Raw genomic sequence first — 21,607 nt, 5'->3', positions numbered from 1 at the left:
TTCTTTGTCTTCCTTAAGGTCTCCAAACATGTGTTATAGCTTTCTTCACAGAAATATTGCACATTTTTCTATTACTATCCTTAGGTACTTAATTTTTTTCTATGCTATTAAAAATGGTCACTTTTTAAAAAAAATTCATTTTCTAACTATAGCTTGTATATAGAAATGCAACTAATTTTTATATTAATTCTGTGTCCAGCAACAATAAAGACTAGGATGGAAATAAATGAAACAGAGAATAGAAAAATAGAGAAACTCAATGAAAACCAAATTTCTCTCTTTGAAGAAATCAACCAAATTGACAAACTTTTAGCCAGACTGACAAAAAGAGTGAAAGAGAAAAAGTTAGAGAAAGCACTCAAGTTACTAAAACCAGGAATGAAAGAAGGAACATCACTACCAACCTTACAGAAGCAGAAAGGAGTATTAGGGAATACTCCGGACAACTGTACGCCACCCAATGAGAACAACCTAGATGAAATGGACAAACTCCAAGAAAGACACTATTACAAATTGAACTGTGTCTCCCCAAATTCATAGGCTGAAGTCCTAACCGCTAATACCTTAAAATGCAACCTTATTTGAAAACGGGATTTTTGTAGACATAATTAATTAAGGGGAAGTCAAACTAGAGTGGGTAGGCCCCGTCCTTAACAGACCTGTGAGATGCGGACACAGCATCCCCACAGAGAGGACGCAGAGATCAGAGCGCAGCATCTACACACCCCAAATGCCCAAGAGCCAGCAAACCACAAGAAGCCAGGAGAGAAATACTGAGCAGATTCTCCATCAAAGCCTCCAAAGAAACCAACTCTACCAGATCTCCAACTTCTAACCTCCAGAACCGTGAGAATAATAAATTTCTGTTTTTTAAGCAACCCAGTTCTCGGCAGTTCGTTACAGCAGGCCTAGAAAACTAATGCCAATGCAAACCAGCAAAACTAACTTAAGAGGAAATAGAAAATCCTAGTAAACCTGTAAGTAAAGAAATTGAATTAATAATAAAAAAACTTCCCACAAGGAAAAGCCCAGGCCCAGATGATACCAAACATTTCAAGAATTAATATCACTTGGGCGCCTGGGTGGCTCAGTGGGTTAGGCCGCTGCCTTCAGCTCGGGTCGTGATCTCAGGGTCCTGGGATCGAGTCCCGCATCGGGCTCTCTGCTCAGCAGGGAGCCTGCTTCCTCCTCTCTCTCTCTCTCTCTCTCTCCGCCTGCCTCTCTGCCTACTTGTGATCTCTCTCTGTTAAATAAATAAATAAAATCTTTAAAAAAAAAAAAAAAAAGAATTAATATCACTTCTTTGCAAACTTTTCCTAAAAGGTCAGTACCAATTACCCTGATACCAAAACCAGACCAAAAAAAAAAAAAAAAATCATGAGAACTACAAACTAATATTCCTTATGAATATAGATGCAAAAATCATCAACAAAATGCTAGTAAACTAAATCCAGCAATATATAAAAAGGATTATATACTATGACCAAGTGGGATTCACCCCAGCAATGTAAGATTGGTTCAACATACGAAAATCAATTTTAAGCAATACAATAGAAGAAGGGAAGAAAAAACAAAAACCACATGATCATCTCAACAGATACAGAAGAAGCATTTGATAAAATATAACACCCTTCACATTAAAAACACTCAATAAACTACTAGAAGGAAATTTCCTCAACCTGATGAAGAGCCTCTATAAAAACCCATAGCTAGACAAAGACATCCGTTCTCGCCACTTCTACTCCCCACTGTACTGGAGGGTCTAGCCAAGGAAATCAGGTAAGGAAAAGAATTTTTCTAGCAATCTATGAAACTCATTTACTCATTCTAAAAATATTGCCTATAGATTTCTTTGGAATTTCCTACATTTACAATTATATCATCTGCTGAAAATAGTTTTGTTTCTTCTTTTAAAAAAAAATATTTTTATTTATTTATTTGAGAGACAGAGATAGCAAGAGAGAGCATGAATGGGTAGGGGAAGGAGAAGCAGGGTCCCCACTGAGCAGGGAGCCCGACTCAGGGCTTGATTCCAGGACCCTGAGATCATGACCTGAGCCAAAGGCAGATGCTTAACCGAATGAACCACCCAGGCACCCCTTGTTTTCTCATTTCCAACCTATATACAGTTTCGTTCTTTCTTCCTGCACTATTGCTCTGGCTACAATCTGGCGGAAGCAATGGGCACCCAGGTCTTACTCCTGCGCTCAGAGCAAAAGTTTTCAATGTTAAATACAGATTTAACTTTATTACAGCTTTTAAAAAAAAAGATAATCTTCCCTCTACTCCCGGCTTGCTGTAAGTTTTTAATCATGAATAGAAAGTACATTTTACCACACTTTTTCTCTGCTTATCGAGATGATCATAAGACTGTCCTCCTTTAACCTGTTAGTGAGGTGGATTATAGTGATTATGTAATACGACACGTCCTATTCCTCTCTAAAACTAACTTGGTCAAAATATATTATTCTTATGTATTACTGCTTTTAATTTGCAAATATTTCACTTCGAATTTTTACATCTGTGTTCCTAGAACATGAAACTGGACTGGACTTTTGCATCCCGGAATTGTTCTTGTAGGGTTTTAGAATTAAGGTTCAGTTAGCCTTGTCCACTCAAGTCAGCTGACAAAGACGCTTACTGAGCTCCTACTATGTGACCAGCTTCTGGTCACATAGTAGGAGCACCAGTTCTGGGTGCTTGGCGAACTAAAAAGATAAACATCTTTCTTTTTGTAGTGCTCACATTCCAGAGAGGGTTACAAACTCAATAAAAAATACAATACACAGGCTTTAGAAGATGCAAAGTACTGTAAGAAAAAAGAAAAAGAGTAGATATGATGAAGTGAAAATGATGGAATCAAGTTTGCAATTTTAAATGGGACTTCGTCAGGAAAGTAACATCGGAGGAAAGACTTGAAGGAGAGGGTGTCAGTCATGCAAACATCTCTGACAAGTATTTGCAGGAAAAGGAGAGAGCCAGGACAAAAGTGGAGGACGGAAGTGTGCTGGCATGTTCGAGGGGGCACACGGGTCAGCATAAATGAGGGAGAATGCCCAGGTGTGGGAGAGGAGGCTAGAGAGGGGACAAGGGCCACGTCACTTGGATTCTTGCACACGACCGGAAGGACATGGTCCGAGTGAGGTCAGAACAGGATCATCCCAGCTACATGTCAAGCATGACTCTACAAGAACAGGTGGTAGCAAGAATAAGGCGTGGGAGAAAGAGAGATGGTGAAGAGTGATCAGATTCTCACGTTTCGCAAAGGCAGAATCAACAGGATTTCCTGACTGACAGGATCTGAGGATCTGTCCTCAGAGGACAGAGAGCAATGACCCCGCCGTCCAACCGTGGAAGGACACGCCACTACCAACCGAACCAGATACAAATGACCCGAGGTTGGAGCGCATTTGGAAACAAACAGGAGGTCAGTTATGGACAAGGCACAGTCTGAGAGAGCTATCAGGTGTTCAAGGACAGATGTTAATTAGGTGATTAGATGTTTTAAGTCTGGAGTTTAGAAAAAAGGTCTGGGTTAATGACATAAATTTAAAATACATTTCATCATATGCAAATATACAGAGATTTTCATGTTATCTCTTCAGTGATTTCTAGTATAACTGTACTGAGGTCTACAACACACTCTAGGACAGAGCTTGGCAAACTGTCTCTGAAAGGTCCAATCTGTAGGCCACAGATGGTCTCTACGACCTATTCTTTGTATTTCTATCGCAGCCCTTTAAAAATGTAAACAATCATCCTTAGCTTGTGGACATATAAAAAAGGCCATGGGCTGGGGCAGCCGGGTGGCTCAGTTGGTTAAGCATCCAGCTCTTGGTTTCCGCTCAGCGTGTGATCACAGGATCTCAGGGTCATGAGATGGAGTCCCATGTCGGGCTCCACGCTCAGCACAGAGTCTGCTCAAGACTCTCTTTCCCTCTCCCTCTGCCCCTCCCCCTCACACCTGCCACAGGCAAGTGGCTGACCTGTTCTAGAGCCCCAACAGCCACTGTATAAGCCTCCACGCAGCACACACGGAACATTTCCATCACGGCGGGAAGACCGACTGGACAGACAGGACAATTCTACACTATAATTTCAATCCTCTGAAATTCAAGCATGTGGTCTATGGTACAATTTTGTGTGTAAAATAAAAAACCTCCAGGGGAAAAGACAGAGAAGGAGGGACAGGACAGCTCAGTGACTGGGGATACACAGAACCTGTCCCATCCTTGTAAAACTCAGGCTGTGGGTTTTGCTTTAGGGGGAATGAGAGCGGGAGCTGCACTCCTACGGAGGCTTCAGCTGTCTTGTCCTGAGTCAAGCCCCAACTTTAAATTTAAATAATATTAATAAAAATAATACTTAATAACATTTACTGGGCAATTTGCTAACTGCCAACCTCTGTTCTGATTTAGAGTCATTGACTCAGCGACCACATGAAGCAGATGCTATTATCATCTCCTTTTACAGATGAAGGAAGGGGGGCCCGTGAGGACAGTGTGGTACTTGCCCAGGCTCCCATCACCCATAAGTGGCAGAGCCAGAACTCAAGCCCAGGCAGTCCTGCTGCCAAATCTGGCTCGCCTCCCTGTGAACCACCAGGAGCTCGTCGACCCTCTAGTGAAGGGAAGACACCTTCACGACACCAGCTCTCCTTCCAACTGCATCTCCTGCTGTTCTTTCAAAAGCAGCCTCTTTTCTACTCTACCAATTTTCTCACGATCTCCCTGATGTGACATCTGGGTTCTGTCATCCTGCAGCAGCTCCCTACAGTCCTCTAACTCATCTTCTGCTTATAAAACTCTCTCTCCTATCTGGAATGTGGTCCATGCTGGAGAGATGGAACTGTCTCTGTGGTGCCCCCTCCAGAGGCCTGCGACCCAGGCCGAGGCAATCTGACTACGCCATTACACCAGGTCATACTGATGGGCTCAAGAAAAGCCCAAAGGCCCCATACTTGACTGATCTTTCCTACCATGTGATACATCAACTCTGCTAGCTGTTCCCAGGAAATGAGGAACTTTAAGGACAATGTATCCCTGGGAACGCCAGCACCTTCCCTGCCACGCTGAGAGCCACACAGAGGAACCCAGAGGAAAGGAACGCAACATCAGTAAATCCCACACTATCCCCTGCAGAGTCAGTCAGTTCCTCTTTGTGTTGCTGGTTTAAACTGGGTGGAGCTGGGTTTCTAGCCATGCTCCCCGGATCCATGCACGTATCCCACTCTTGCTTCTGAACCTTGCTCAGGTGACTGCTTCTGACTTTCCAGATGCTATTTCCTTCTCGAAGCTAAACTCAGCAAGGCCTCCAGGAGGCCTTCCCCAGTTACTCGGGCTCGGGCCCACTACCACTTCCCTTTACTCGGACTCTCCAGTGGGCATTCCCTGTCACCACGGATTTTAGCATGCGTGACACAGCTTTGTGTCTATTAACCTGATCCCACAATCTGGACGACTAGAACCATGAGTCTCACCCGCACACGCTCATACCATCCCGCAGCTGTGTCCCGACGCCGCTGCTCCCTCTCCCTTAGCCCAGCTCCACGGCTCCCGCCTCCCACACTCGGCGCAGCTCTCACCTCTGGCCTCCCAGCGGGGTTTACTCTCCATCCTCAGAATCCTACAGTATTTCACCTGATCTCTCTAATGTCTCTCTCTCCTGTCAAGCCACATTATTCTCCCCTTCAGGAGAGGCCTGTATCTTCCGTTTCTGGGTCACACCACCTTGTACTGCTATATGTACCTGCACCACCACAGAGGGCTTGCTGAACGAATGGATTTTGAACCTCAAGCGCAGACCTAGACCTGGCTCAGACTGCCGGCGACAAAAGGCCTATCGTAAACATGGGCCTCCGGGAATACGGCCACCTCGGGTCTCACGTTCTCCAACAGGCTGGATGGTCAGTGATGACATCACCATCTCTTTCTGGCCACGATGGCCTTGGCCCGTGAGGCGCACAACACGAGTGTACAGACTTGGACTGAACTGGTTGACAACAGTTATTACACAACAATGAGAGATATTTTGGTGCTGGGATCATGGGACCTCATTCTAATACAATGAACCGTGCAGCTGTTTGTAACAAAATTCTATTTTAAGTCTAGGTAATTCCAAGCAAGCCACCATCTCTACTTTTTAAAATCAAACATAGTGACTCTCATACCCTAAAAATTACAAATATGTATGAAATTTAACTCATCGAAATCTTTTTAGGAGGCATGTATCATTTCCAAAATGTTTTTGTTAACTTTTAAAAACACCTGAGAAACAGAAAAACCAACCTCAGGTCCGGAATGTAGAGTCAGGAAACTTTCCACAGCAGTCAGAGTGCCTACAAGAGCAGCAGAACAGTAGAGTCAAATCAAATAAAATCCACACAACTAAGACATGCAGAATGCATTATTCCTATTTTTTAAAGATTTTATTTACTTATTTGAGAGAGCACAAGCAAGGTGAAGGGCAGAGAGAGAAGCAGACTCCCCATTGAGCAGGGAGCCCAACGAGGGGTTCGATCCCAGGACCCTGGGATCATGACCTGAGCCAAAGGGAGACGCTTAACTGACTGAACCGCCCAGGCGTCCCAAAATATAGCAATTTCTTAAGACTGGTCTTCCTAGTTTTAATTCCAAAGAAAACAAAATCGTGGGGTCTTGGAAAGCTGACCCTGAAAAAGAGAATGAACAACCTGGTCATCAACAATGATGAGAACCACAGTCATCTAAGTGTTGCCCGGTGACCGTCGATAAACACCTAGATCATGAAGTGTAATCCCCTGAGATGATTCTGACTTAACTGACTTAACTTTAGAGACTTAAGTTGATAAATGGGGACCTACCGGATCCATAATTTTAAGATTAAGTGTTTTAAAGACGTTCAGTTGGGGGGCACCTAGGAGGCTCAGTCAGTTAAGTGACCCATCTTGGTTTCAGTTTAGGTCGGATCAAGCCTGGGATCAAGTCCCGTGTCAGGCTCCACACGGAGCATGGAGTCTGCTTGGGACTCTCTCTCCTTCTATCCCTCCCACCACCCAACACTCACTCACGCTCTCTCTAAAATAAATAAATAACTTTTTAAAAAAATAGATGCTCGTCTTCTTTTTATTTGGAATGGTTCTAGCATTTCATCACTGAGTATGATGTTGGCTATTGCCCTCTGACATTAATTATGTTAATAAAGCATTCTATTCCTAAAAACCTGCAATCAGTAAATGGCATGAATTGTCAAATCATTTACTGAGATGGCCCTCTAGTTTTTCACCTTCAATATTCTGATGTGAAGATGACATAACTTCCTAATAAGCCTTGGTTTTGATATATTATTCTTTTAAAATGCCATTGAAGATTTATTAAAAATTTGGCATTTTTTTGACTACTAATTTCACAAAGCAAGACTGATCTGTAGCTTTCTTTCTTCTTTGGGTGCTATCTATCTGGGACTTTGGTTTGAGTTATGCTACTTTTTCCTATAAACTAGAACACTTTCCATCTTTTTAAGCTCTTAGGACTGGAGTTACCTGTTTCATGTCATTTTCTAAATGGACCCTTTTAAAATATGCAAGACATTACTAATTTCCATTGTTTTACCACAATATTGATATTTTTCCTTTTTTTTTTTTAAAGATAAAGGGTTTTTAGTTCTAAACTGGTATTATTCACATCAAAAAGCTCTCAAGAAGAGCATAATAGGGTGCCTGGGTGGCTGAGTCAGTTAAGCATCTGCCTTTGGCTCAGGTCATGATCGCTGTGATCCCAGGGTCCTGGGATGGAGCCCCGCATCGGGCTCCCGGCTCAGCAGGAGCCTGCCTCTTCCTCTCCATTTGCCTCTCCCCAGCTCACGCTCTCTCTCTCTCTCTCATTCTCTCTTGCTCTCTTTCTCTTAAATAAAACTTTTTTAAAAAATTAAACTTTTAATTATAATAGTTATATCAATTATATTTTTAAATGTGTTAATTCCTAAACCAACCACGTTTGGATTATAATGGCTGTCAGAAAATCTTTTTCCAGAAATTTTGCAGCTTTAACCATAACTAAGTTGAGACAATGGACAATTCCTCACTTTGGAATACACACGGTACTAACTGCATCTTAAAAAATCGTGTCAAAACTAAGCAAGTGGGTTTTTTTTTTAATTTTTTTAAAGATTTTATTTATTTGACAGAGAGACAGAGGGAGAGAGAGCGCTTACATGCAGGGGGAACGCGAGAGGGAGAAGCAGGCTCCCCACTGATCAGGGAGCCCGATGCGGGCTCCAATCCCAGGACCCCAGCACCATGACCCGAGCCGAAGGCAGACGCCCAGCCAACTGAGCCACCCAGGTGCCCCTTAAATGTTTTTTATTATTTTCTTTCTTTCTTTTTTTTTTTTTAAGAGAAGGTGAGAGGGGGTCGGAGGAGCGAGAATCCCAAGCAGGCGCCACATCCAGCGCAGAGCCTGACACAGGGCTTGATTCCACAACCCCGAGATCACCACCTGGCCAAAGTCAAGAGCTGGATGCCTAAACAACTGAGCCACCCAGGTGCCCCAAACAAATCATGCATTTGAACATTACCCATTTATAGTTATATCTCTCTTCCCAACTAGATTTTAGTTCATCACAGTTATAAACATGAAAATTTTCTATTATTAAATTCAATTACTGCTTAGTGATGGATAATTACCGTTCATCTTATTTCTGGTATATATTACCCCCAGATCTGCTGGAATGGAGTCAAAGCCACTGCTTCCAATGATATAAGATCCTTTTTCTGCAGCTTTCTCATGATACTTCCAGTACATTAATTCCAAAAACTAAAAAATTCAGGACAAAAATCTGAATCAGAGCTATACAGAAACATGTACATCAGCATTAAATGACAGACCTTAAAAGACAAAGCAATTACATTGTGAAAATGCTAACCAATGTGGCTTTGTAGTGAAATATTAACTGTGGAAATGTTTTTCACTTTTTCAGCAAATATTTACTGTACATCCATCACGTGGCAACTAGTGGGGGGCAAGGGCTGATCTGACTTAATGACACTATTAACTTTTTCAGAATGACTTCTAAATGCAAAAGTAATATTATGAAAAACTAAATTAATATGCAAAAACCCCACAAAGACAGCAAGAACACATCTCTAAATCGTATCACACAGAGGGGCATCATTACAGACATGGGTCGGCACGCACATGGTTGGGGTGAACAATGTGGAGGAGGAGAGATGGAAGAGAGAATAATGTCTGCTCAAATCCTCCGCCTGTTTTTACAAATTACTTTTAGAACAATTCTAGAGTCACAGAAAATCTACGGAGTGGAGAGTTCCCATGTACCCCGACCCAGTTTCTCCTATTGTTAGAGTTTTCTGTTAACATTTGCTACAATTAACAAACCAACACTGATAACATTATCACTGAAGACCATACTTTTTCCAGATTTCCCTAGTTTTCACGTAATGTCCTTTCTCTCCCCCAGGATCCCACATCACATTTATCTGTCGTGTGTCCCGAGGCTCCTCTTGGCTGTGACGGTCTCCTCGGGCTCTCAGGACCCTGACAGTTTTGAGGACTCTGGGTCAGGTATTTTGTAGCATGCCCCCCGTTGGAATTCTTCTCGTGACCAGCGTGGGCTTACCGCTTTTGGGGGGCAGGGGGGAGACCGCAGGGGTAAGGTGCATTTTGTGACATTCCATCAAGGGTATGTACCGTCACTGGGACTTACCAGTGTGGACGGTGGCCCTGAACACTCGGCTGAGGTAGCGATTGTCAGGTTTCACCACCACCAAGTTCTTCTCTTGCTCCCTCCTCTCTGTACTGTTCTCTCGGGGAGGGACTGACTCTGTGTGGCGCCCCCTGAGGAAGGGGTGGTGAGTCACGCTCCCCGCCTCGAGGGTGGAGTAGTTACACAAGCAATTTGGGATTCTTCCACAGAACGTGTCTCTACTCATCCCTTTGCCCATTTTTAATTAGGTGATTTGATTTGTATTACTGCCTTGTAAGAGTCCTTCATTCAGTCTGGATCTTATTAAGGCTCTGAGATCACTTTTACTGCAGTTTATAGGACACTTTAGGAAGGTTTCCTCATTTTCTTTGCTGTGGGATTTTTTTTTTTTTTTTTAAATAAGACAGGAATTGGTTTCTGTCTCACTCAGGTTTCCTACCTCTTCTTGACTCGATTTTGGTAATTCACACTTTCCTAGTCTTTTCCAGTACGTTACTAGATTGGCACACTGGTGAGCACAGTGGCAGAGACCACAGGGACAGATGAGGTGACAGTTCTCGAGAAGCCGGGGTGGCCTGGTGCTTGCGGACCTACTTCCTGCAGGCAGGCGAACCCCAGCTGAGTCCTGCTTCTACAGAGGGGAGGGAGGACTCAGCGGCACGACTTAACCCCCCGCAGCTTCAGTTTCCTCATCCACAAAACAGGCCAGACGACACCGACTTTACAGGAACACGGAACATTCAGATGACACAAAATGCTGGATTAGCAGAGTGTCGGGCGTGCGGTAAGCACTAGAGTGTGAGTGTCTACAATGTTTATATTTGGAGGATTTTACACTTCCTTTTCTGTAACGCTGTAAAGGTGTCTGATTACAAGAAGGGAATTCATTATGAAAACGTTACAAAAGTGAGATTCTAAGAATTTACACACGGCGCACTGTTTTAATTAAGCCCTCTCACAGCACACGGAAGCTACAGAAAGCAGCACATCCTACACACAATTTTTTGCATTCCCTGCAAAAAATGAGGTGGTAAGGCAGGAAAAAAATTCAAGAGAATGGAAGACCTGACCATCGCACTCTCCTTCAAGCCATCAGTGGAACCGCGCGTCTCAGCACGAGGGAGGGGGTCCCCGACTTCTAAAACAGGTCTATGGGGCGGCACTAAATAGTCCCCACCTCACAGACAGCTCCTTCTTTCTTCTTCATTTTACATACCTGAGGCTCTCCACAGATGTCAATACAGCTCGTTCCATTTTCGATACATGCTTTTACTACAGGTTCTCCGTAAAATCGATACTGGAGGGAATAAAGAAAACCAACCGTTTACTCTCACTTAGCAAGCCTGAAGACTGACTGACCGAGTGAGTGATTTGAGAGAGAGAGAGAGAGAGAATGTGGGCACATAACAGGGCAGGGTCAGAGGGAGAGAGACAATCTCAAGCAGAGTCTGGGCTGAGCACAGAGTCCAGCCTGGGACCTGATCCCACAACCCTGAGATCATGACCTAAGCCTAAATCCAGAGGCGGACACAGAACTAACGGAGCCACCCAGGCGCGCCTTCCTTAGCAAGCTTTAATGAATGAAATGCCATTGAGTTTTGCAAGTAGAGTCTTAGTTATTAAGAATCAAATATTCATAAAGGAGCCGAAAAATCACGTAACTGCACCACACCACTTCTCACAGGGTGAATGAAGGCACGATGGAATTAGAGGAACGTGTGCTCACCTCTAATTGAAAACCAAACAGGAAGTTTTACAGACCAAGTGATTCATTCGAGTTGAATTCTGAAGAACAAGGATTTGCCAGCAAAAAGAAAAATCCAGATAAAGAGAAAAGTATATGTGAAGGTGTGAGAAAAGGTAAGGGTAGCTGAAGCTCAGAGTAGCTGATAGGGACGTGATGAGAGACGGGCCTGGAAGGAACACTGCGGCCAGGTCAGGACTACTAGGCTCTCCTGAAGAATCCAAAGTAGGACAGTGGTGTAAGGTGTACAGAAAGCACACCTCACTCTGCCTGACCCACTAGAAAACAACACCATGGCTGCTAAGAAATGACAAAGGGCGGAAGGAAGGAAGGGGACGGATACACCAAGGGTAAGACTGTTAAAGAGACAGAAGTGACTGGGCTTGCTGATCAGACAGACAAGGAGGCCAGTGGCGGCGGGGGAGGGGGTAGGTTACTGGTCCTATTAGTCAAAATACAGACCAACAAGAAGAGGAGAAAGTTCATTTGTTGCCATGATTGGCCTCGCTCTCCACAAAATTCCCAAGTGAGAAACCTAGAACCTGGTTTTTACTCCACCTGCCCTGGAAGTCACCAGGTTTTACGAATTAGTTCCCTGAAAATCTCAAATCAGTTCCCTCCCCTCTACACATCCAAATCTGAGTTCATACCCTTACCACCTCTCACGCAAGTTACTGTACACAGTAACCAGCTTCCCCGCAGCCAAGGTAGTCCCATGGCCAAAGAACACCAAATCAGTATTCTAAAATAAGAATCTGATGTTATCTTTGTTTTGCTGCGTACACACACGAACACACGCACGCGTGCACAGATACATATACATCTCTTAAAATCCTTTGCTAGCTCCACAGTGCCTATATCTACTAGAGGAGAAAGTCCAAACTTCTTAGCATGTCGCGAAAAGCATCAGGTCACACCACAACCCCTTCATCCACATATTCCAACAGCTCTCCACTGCCGGTCATCTCCGAATTGTGCTACTTCCTTGCCCTCCATTCCCTGGAGCCCCCTCCCCCGTTCGTGGCTGCCAGGCTAGCTCCTGGCCCCTCTAGTCTCAGCCTTCTGGCCTTGGCTTAACTTCCCAGGGCTCAGAGAGTGAGCCACAGCCTGCTGGCTACTGGGTTTACCTACAAGTACTGGCAAGCGGCAGTAAAGCATTACTGAGCTTTCTGAAATAAAAACAGCTCCTTCTAGAAACAGAATGCGCTTCCCTCTCCGCCACAATCTCTCCCCCCCAATCCCCACATCATATTCTGTCTCAACTGGCCCACCTTCCTCTCTGCTCCCGGCAATCTGAGGTTGAGACTTCAACACTAACATCCCTATATTAATTTTTTTTTTGTTTTTCTCCACTTTCTAACCTTGTGCTTTTATGAAATAAATGAACAAATGGTAACAATCCTTGATCTCAGAGGAGAGATTTCTTCCCAGCGAAGCCAATCAGCTTATAGGTCAAAACTGCAATCCTGTTCTCAGCATTCCGTGTCCTAACGCGGCTGTCTCCCAGCCACGTAGGCAGGCTTGCCTCAAGGGGCCCACAGACCCACTCCCTCAGCTATGGAAATAAAATCAGTATGCTTATTCACGCTTTTTTTTTTTTTAAAAGGAAGCACAAAGGAAAAAATAAAGCCTCATTAACAGTTAATACATGAATTGACTTGGGCATGTTCCCTGGGCCACTTGACATGGTCCCGTGTTGAATGGAAACTATACAAGGGGCTCTGAGGGCAGCCTGGGAGTGTCCCTCATGCAAAGGGGCCCACAGTGATGCCCTCATTCATTCATTTTCGGTATATTTCAATTGAATGCCTGTTTACACATGCCTAAGTAGTTTTACAGATATCCTGTTCACAAAATAGACAAAGAGGTAAAAACAAACAAACAAAAACCTGCGAAGAAACTGGTAATGACCCCAAACTCGCAAAGTGAAAATGCCAATCCCAGGAGAGCCCAGGAAGGAGCAGATTTGGGGCAAAAACCTAGGGACTCAGATGCCCATGGAGCATCCAAGTGGAAACACCAAGAAGGCAGCCGGACCTCCCCATCTGGTTTCCGGAGCAGTCCTCACTGGAAGCTAATGTGGGCCATCAGCATACAGATGGCATCCGAAACCTTTCGACCACAACCCACGCTGAGAAATCCACTTCATGTGGCAGTCAATATGTACAAATACACTGAACTGAAACACAAGTTTCATAAACCAGCACTTACCCATATTACATGTAATTCACTCTATTTTCTATTCTAGGCTACCTGATCTTTTTTTTTTTTAATGCTGGAGTCTCAACTTACTACACTACGCTGTTCAAAAATGCTGGCCCAAAATGGACAAGTAGGAAGCACCAAAGACCTCTCTTCAAAACAAAACAAAACAAAACAAAACACACAAATGAAAACCAACCAACCTTCTGGGTTTCTGTCTGGGATGATGACAAGTTCTGGAGATAAGATGGTGCGGGTTACACAACACTGTCAACGGACCAAATGCCACTGGTTTGTACACTGAGAAATGGCTAAAATGGTCATTTTGGTTGTGTGTGTGTTATTACAATACTAATAATATATTATTTTTAAAAAGTCTGGCTCAGAGAGTGCAAACAGAGAAGTTTGTAAGGCTCGAGAGCTGAGCCTCTGGTACTTACAGGAAGATGAGACTATCCGACAGAAGGGAGGGGGACGGAGCTGGTGGAAAACCAGGGAAGAAACAGACCGCAGGAGCCAAACACAGGAGGACGTGACCGAAGGGAGAAAAATGCCGAGAGCCTGGCTCCAGGTGAGTGTGGGCAGCTGGTGAGGCTTCGCAGACCGGGCTCCCTGGTCTGCGAGGAGCAGGGAGGTTTGCAGAGGTCGGCAAGAGTGGCTTAGGATGGAGTGGGAGCGAAAAGTGGATGTAGAAGGAGAAAGAACGTGTTCAAGGAATTCAGCTGCAAAGGCGGCACAGAAACAGTCCAGAAGAAGGGCAGATGTGATAAAAATGTCAACATGGGGTCTTCAAATCCCCCAAACAGGGAAGGCAGAGTCAGGGTAATGCAGATACGCAGGTGAAGAAACTCTCTTTCAACAGCTTCGACTGTCATAACAAAAAAAAAAGGAAATAAAATCATCAGATCACCGAGGGAAGAGGGACAGGAGGCTAAAAACGTGAAGACAAAGAGGACACAAGCCGTTGCTTCAAAGAGCAGGAGAGAGAACAGTCCAGGCAGGTGGGGTTAGGGTGGCTGGAGCTGCTCAGGCCCCACAGGAGGTTTGTCACCACATACTTAAAGACGGACCGTCAGCAAGGGGACACACTTTCTCCAGACACACAGAGCTGCGGGGTTACTGGCTGACAGGGGATGCAAGTTCAGGTAAGGTAGAAGGGACTGGAATAACTGGAAAAAGTTTTGGTGATTCAAAGGGGCACCTGTACCCCAATGTTCATAGCAGCAATGTCCACAAGAGCCAAACTGTGGAAAGAGCTTAGATGTCCCCCGACAGATGGAGGGATAAAGAAGATGCAGTATATATATAATGGAATACTATGCAGCCAGCAAAAGAAATGAAATCTTGCCATTTGCAATGACCTGGATGGAGGTAGAGTGTGTTATGCCAAGCGAAAGTCAGAGAAAGAAAAATACCCTATGATTTCACTCACATGTGGAATTTAAGAAACAAAACAGATGAACACAGGGGAAGGAAAGGAAAAATAAGATGAAAATTGAAAGGGAGGCAAACCATAAGAGACAGTGAGTTCTAGGGAACAAACAGGTTGCTGGAGGGGAGGTGGGTGGGGGGAAGGGGTAACTGGGTGTAAGGAGCAGTGGGTATTATATGCAACATTCTACCTCGGAAACTAATTTTTAAAATAAATAATAAATAGAACACACACACACACACACACACACACACACACACATACACACACATCTTTGGGTTTTTCCAGAGTACTGGGGTAGGAAGGGCAAGGAGGTTGGCTGAGGATATACAGAAGAGAATGGTCGTAGCAAGAGAGCACAGAATCAAAACTAATTAGGAATGAGATTAATCTAAACAAACAATTTGAATACATTTTTACTGGATAATCAAAAAACCTTTCTGCTTTCATTTAAAACGTGATTATCAGGGGCACCTGGGTGGTTCAGATGGCTAAGCAACCGCCTTTGGCTCGGGCCATGATCCTAGCGTCCCTGAGATCAGCCCCACGTTGGGCTCCTGGCTCAGCAGGGAGTCTGCTCCTCCCTCTTCCTCTGCCTCTCCCCCTGCTCATGCTCTCTCTCTCTGCATCTGTCTCGAATAAATAAATAAATAAATTCCTCTAAAAAATTGTTTAAAAAAATGATTATCAATCTCCTAGATGCTTAGTTTTCAGACATTCTGGCAACTGTGATGGCTTCCACAGACCAGTAACTGTTACCAACATTCACCCTGGGACACATGCCAGAAGTGTGTCCTCCATGTCCAGAACAACAACAGCGGATGGTTCTAATCTCAAAGCATCCTCTGACCCCAACCACTCTCAGTACCTCTTCCATCCCCATCCTGTGCTCAGCCTGCCTGGGCTACTTCCCTGTGGGTCCCCTATGACCCCTTTTTTCTCTCAGAAGACAAGGAACTACAAAACCATACATGAGCTCGTGCTCTGGCTTTCAACCATTCAAAGATTCTGCTCACTTCAAACCCTGACCTGGCCTGCCATACCCTCGGACCTAACTCCTGGGTTCCTCTCAGACGTGATCTCCCACCTCTGCCCTCTCTGGCGTTCCTGTCCTGCAAACCCACGTCATCTAGGACATCCGTAGCTGCCCTTCCCTGCAGCACCTTCTCAACTACTGCCACGGCTCCCCTGCTCACCTCACTCGGGGCTCGACACTAATGTCAGGTCCTGATGACCATCCACCTCACAGAGACTCATGTGCCAATATCTGTCTCCTTATCCTGCTTGATTTTTCTTCAAAGCACTAATCACTACCTACAATTATAACCTTAGTTTTCTGTCTCACCCACTGGACTTTAAGGTCCATGAGGGATTCTCAATTTTGCTCACCTTTATGTCCAGGTACCCACACTAGAGCAGTATCCATGTAATAAACATTCAATGAATATTTGTACTGAATAAATAATAGAAGAATATCATTTATCAGGAAATAAAAAAATATATTAGGGGCACGTGCTCAAATTTTTTTTTACTTAAGAAGCATGCAGTAAGAAAAAAAAAAAAAAAAAAAAGCTGACAACCAGAGCTGTAACCAATGAAGGAACCAGGAGCCAGTCCCTGAAGTAGGGCCACCGAGAGTCTGACTCTCTCTCAGGAAACCTGGGTCACATCCACTGGCTCCTCATAAGGAATGAAAACTCCCCCACACGGGCCTGAAGTCCTGAACCAACTCTTCTGTCCTCTGTCCTTATGTTCCTCTGGAATATCAAATACCAGACTCTGCTGGAAATGAATACATTGCTTGTTCTGACACAAAACCGGGTGGATGACTTACTGGCCCCACACAATTGAGGACAACTGCTGCCTGTTTAGCCATTTCATCTAGTGAGGCTGGATTCGTGATATCACAAATTATTATTCCAACTTCGGATGGAAGTGTCGGTCTTCCTGAAATAAGAAATAAATTGTTTGAAGCAAATCCTAATACAGCATTAGATCTTCCAGATCGTCTTTTTATAGAAATCAGGGATGGCAGATTTACTAAATATACTAACAAGAGGTAAAAGTTTTTAAAAGCAGATAATTTTTTAAAAAAAGAAAGAGAGAGAAAGTTATGAGGAATATGGAGTTAATACTACAGGTTGCTAAAGAAAAAAATCATTAAGCTTTTAAAAAAATCTCACTTAAGCAACATGCAAAGAATAACCGTGTGTAAATGACAATTTCACCATCATTTGGATACCGAGTAGATGACTGTCCTGATTTCTTCTCTGTTGCAAGAATTCCATTATAAAAGTTTCTCATCAACTACCAACCAATTACATATGACAAAATACGGGGGAGGGGGGCGGTAAAAAGATGTTGTTAACAGGGACACGAGAAAAAAAAGGACTCTGAGGTAGAGAGCACAGTCTAGGTAAGAACACTCATTATAGGCTTATAATGAGTAAATTACTGTAATTAGCAGAATGCAGGTTTTGATGGATCAAGGTGTTCCCCACAATAACTGAACCTGGGCATTACAATCTTGGCTACTTAGCTAGGCTGCACCTGTACAGTCTTGGTGGGAAGGAAAAGGAAATGGAAGACCACATTTCAACAGTGAAATTGTTTCTTCTGAAAAAGTAAAACAAACCAACAAAAAACACCAAAAAGCTCTTTGGTCAAGAGTGCCCATTGGTGGTGACAGCAAAAAGGATTCTGCTCTCCGGGGCCCAGGGTGGAATCAGAAGTGAGATGAAGATGAAACAGAAGAATGCAGGCGCATATGGGTGTATGAGGTCCACTCGGGTGGGAAGGAGCCGCAGTTAAAGGCTCCTGAGACCTAAATGTGGGCGCTGTCTCGCTGTCCCATCCGTACCCCCGGCCTTAGGGCAGGACCCAGCACGGATGAGACCAGGCAGCAAAACCCTGTGGAACGAATGCTAAAAGAATAAGCCAACGCGAAAGAGTAAGCTCGCTGGCGAATTCTCACAAGCAAAAAAGAAACTGAAAAGCGAAGTCCACGACGTCCCCGAAACCTGGAAAGCTGCCTCGCTCACCGCCAAAACCCAAGGCGAGGGGAGAGGACGAACAGTCGCCGGAAACCGATGCCGTCCCCTCCCGTCCGACCTCACCATCAAGACCCCTCCAGCCCCACCAGCTCCCCGTCCGCCCCGCTCTAGAGGGACACCCGGCCGGCCAGGGAAGAACCAAAGTCCTCGGCGGCTTGGCCTGCGGGACCCGCCACGCCAACGGGGGGTTTCAGCCCAGGAGACACGCATTTACTGCTGGGCTTCACGTGGGGAGCGGCCCAAAGCCACGGCCCCCCCCGCACCCCGGGCACCGCTCCGGACGTCCGGCCGGCCCGGGAGCCCTGGGGAGCCTCCCCCACCCCCCAGCCCCCGGAAGGACAAACGCTCGCTGCGGGCGACCCGAACCCCTGCCCGGAGCGGGAAGCCGCCCACCCCGCGTTTACCCAGCTTCAGCGCAGCCCTCTCCACCACTCGCTGCAGCTTCTCCCGCGAGCGGCCCGCCACGGCCCAGGGCAGGCGGGGACTCAGCCCCGGGATCACCTGCTCCCGGGCCACCTCCTGGACCACGAACTGGCCGGTGAAGCCAGACGCGCCCAACACCACCAGGTGGAAGGGCCTCGCCTCGGTCGCCATGACGAGCCCACAGCGAGCCGAAGCCCGGGAAGGGTGGAGTCCTCCGCGCCTGCGCCTCACGCAGCGATCCCAGTACCGGGCGCAGCAACGGCCTCTGCCGCGGCCGCCGTCGCCGCCGCCGCCGCAGCCAGCGCGCCGCGCTCCCGACGCCCCGCACGCGCCGCGGCGCAAGGGCCACGCCCACGTCCACGCCCCCACCCACGCCCACGCCCACGCCCACGCCCACGCCTGGTGTGCCCGCGAGAGCGTCGCACAGGGAAGGCGTTGGCCCCAATTCCTGATGTCTGCAGGGACCCCGCAGCGGGAGAACTGTTTTCCAAAGCCAAGGAGTGTTCGCGAAGCCGGAGCAAGCTGGTGGAGGGCGAATGGGTTCTGGGGCCCAAGGCCGCAGCGCCCTGGACCGCAAGCCCCTGACACCACCACGGGTGGTGCCCCTCCGCCCTCCGCCCAGGGACCTGGGGACCCCCTTCATGGTTGTCACTGCCCTGCGGCTCCCTGGAGGAAACAACTCCCAGAGCTAGCCTGCCTTTGAGCAGGGAGGTTAGGCAGATCCTCCAAATGCAGAAGTAAGTTTCTTGAGCTGTGCGATTCATATATCCAGAACCATTTTAATACATTTAAATGCATTAGTAAATGCATGGAGGAGAAGAGCCATCTCCGGGTCCAGAAGAATTGCAAATAATTGTGTAGTTACTACCTCCTCCCGGAGAGGAGCTTACCTCCATTCCCTCTGGATATAGGATTTGCTTAGCCACTTGTGTTAACCTTAAAAAGAGCCCTGCCCCCTATTTCACCAGCAAAATCGGGTTTAACCAGAAATAGCAGAGAATTGCAATTCCGGAGAAATGAGCTATGGCAAAATCAGATGCAAATCCCCAGAACAAAGGAGGGGAGTCCTTATTTATAGAAGAAAAGAGGAGCCCGGGAAGGATTTCATATACAAAAAGTCCATTGGAATAAACTGGGAGCTCAGATACTTACCAATTGAACCACCCAGGTGCCTCCAGAGGACTTGTTTAATAAAGTTGGTATCATATCCATTCAATACCATCTATGCAAGTGGAGAAGAATGAGGGAGGCATACCTGTTGTGACACGGAAATTATCCAAGATACATTGTAAGTGAAAGGAGCAAGTTCACTAACAACATGAGAGCATAAATCTTCTTAAGATGAAAAGGATGTGTTCATTTTGATGAAACCTTGGGCAGAATACATGACAGGTCTTCCTAAAACAATCGCTGTGAAAGGCTTGGGGAACTGCTCAGTGAATGGAAACTGTTATTAGCAGTGTTAGTGGTTATTATGGAAGTGGATCTGTATGAATTAGGCGAGCAGAAAGGGACTTGCACATTAAAAATTTTACCTTTCTATATTGTTAAAACTTTTGAGCTTTCCAAACAAGTACGCATTACTTTTATAATCATAATTTTTCTTTTTTTAAGATTTTATTTATTTATTTGACAGAGAGAGACAGTGAGAAAGGGAACACAAGCAAGGAGATGTGAGAAAGAGAGAGAAGCAGGCTTCCTGCTGAGCAGGGAGCCCAATGTGGGGCTCGATCCCACGATCCTGGGATCATGACCTGAGCTGAAGCCAGACGCTTAACAACTGAGCCACCCAGGCACCCCTATAATCATAATTTTTAAAAAGGAGCAGAAGCTGGCTTTGCACAAGGGGCAGAGAAGCCACTGTGGGAATCATGTCTTGTCATCTGCAGTCCTGCCCCTGAGGCCAGGTTCCTGTGTCCCCCCCCAAGGCACATGTTTGGGTCCATTGTAACACCCAACAATATGCATAAATCTCGCAAATGCTCCTTTGAGCAGAGAAAATTCAGGAAAGAAAGGGTAAATCTGTACCAGTCCCTTTATTCAAACTCCAAAAAGCACATCTGATCTACGGTGACAGGCATCGTGGAAGAATTTGCTTTTGCATCGAGTGGTCCCAGAAGGTCAGGCTCTTCTTGAAGTAATCCTTCAAGGGATCCCTTCTCCCCAGGGGACCAGCATAGAGGGTCATTTCAGCTCTAAGGGTAGCACCAAAGAGAAGGAGAGCCCCCTCATCCTACAAAAGAAGACGAGATTAGCTTGGGGACAAAGGTCACTGGCCACCCTCTTGTTGAAGTCAGAGACCCAGCCCTCTGCGACCTGGGGCCTGAAAAGAGAGAATTCCTGGACTGCCACCTCGAGGGTTTGCCAGGTGACATGGCTTCTCTCCTGGAGCAAACTGCAAGGAAACCCCTCTGAGTCCTCTCCTCAATGAGGCCTTGACCTTGGTCTCTACAGACTTGAACAAACACTGATACAGTTCATAACATCTCAAGGCTGCCTTCCAAGGGCGATGCTGGCTTAAAATGTCTGCCTGAGGGAATCCAGGCTGCCAAAATAATTCAGTGTTTGTTCCAACCAGCTCTGAAGATAGGGCCCCAGCTTCCCAGCCTCTGCAGGAGGGTAATAAGCTCTAATTTGCAAGCCCCTATGCTTCACGTAGACCCACCACTTCTTCCCACTTTTTGTCATTCTTTTCTTCCTGGGTTCCCTTTTCCTTCACGGGCCACCTTGGTTAAGTTCAGTTTCCCTAGTGCAATAATTAAATGATTAATTTAGTGCAATTAATTAAATTAATTGATTGGTTGATTTAATTAATTTAGTGCAATAATTAAATGATAAGTGCAATGATTAAAATCTGCCTTTACCATTTCATCTGGTGTCTGGTTTGTTTCTTTTCTTTTCTTTTCTTCCTTCCTTCCTTTCTTCCTTCCTTCCTTTCTGTCTTTCTTCCTTTTTCTTTTTGAAATAGGCTCTATGCCCAATATGGGGCTTAAACTCAAGACTATGAGATCAAGAGTTGCACATTCTACCAACTGAGCGGACAGGGAGCCC

At 45.6% G+C, this 21,607-nt stretch overlaps 1 protein-coding gene across 1 annotated transcript in view; it reads right to left on the bottom strand.

Annotated features, from left to right (window-relative positions):
* Positions 1–18,894, bottom strand: part of SCCPDH (saccharopine dehydrogenase (putative)) — a 34,291-nt gene extending 15,397 nt beyond the window's left edge. Inside the window, exons 1-5 of the mRNA XM_032318375.1 lie at positions 18,538–18,894; positions 16,915–17,027; positions 10,919–10,999; positions 8,663–8,792; positions 6,288–6,337 (exon numbers count right to left, since the gene is read on the bottom strand). Of these exons, the coding sequence (XP_032174266.1) occupies positions 6,288–6,337; positions 8,663–8,792; positions 10,919–10,999; positions 16,915–17,027; positions 18,538–18,727 (564 nt within the window). The 5' untranslated portion in view covers positions 18,728–18,894. The remainder of the gene's footprint in view (positions 1–6,287; positions 6,338–8,662; positions 8,793–10,918; positions 11,000–16,914; positions 17,028–18,537) is intronic.
* Positions 18,895–21,607: the final 2,713 nt, after the last annotated feature.

The sequence above is a fragment of the Mustela erminea genome, chromosome 17, assembly GCF_009829155.1.
Source record: "Mustela erminea isolate mMusErm1 chromosome 17, mMusErm1.Pri, whole genome shotgun sequence".
Classification (NCBI taxonomy): Eukaryota; Metazoa; Chordata; class Mammalia; order Carnivora; family Mustelidae; genus Mustela; species Mustela erminea.
Note: the sequence above shows the minus strand (reverse complement) of the source record. Positions and strands in the feature narration are given on the sequence as shown.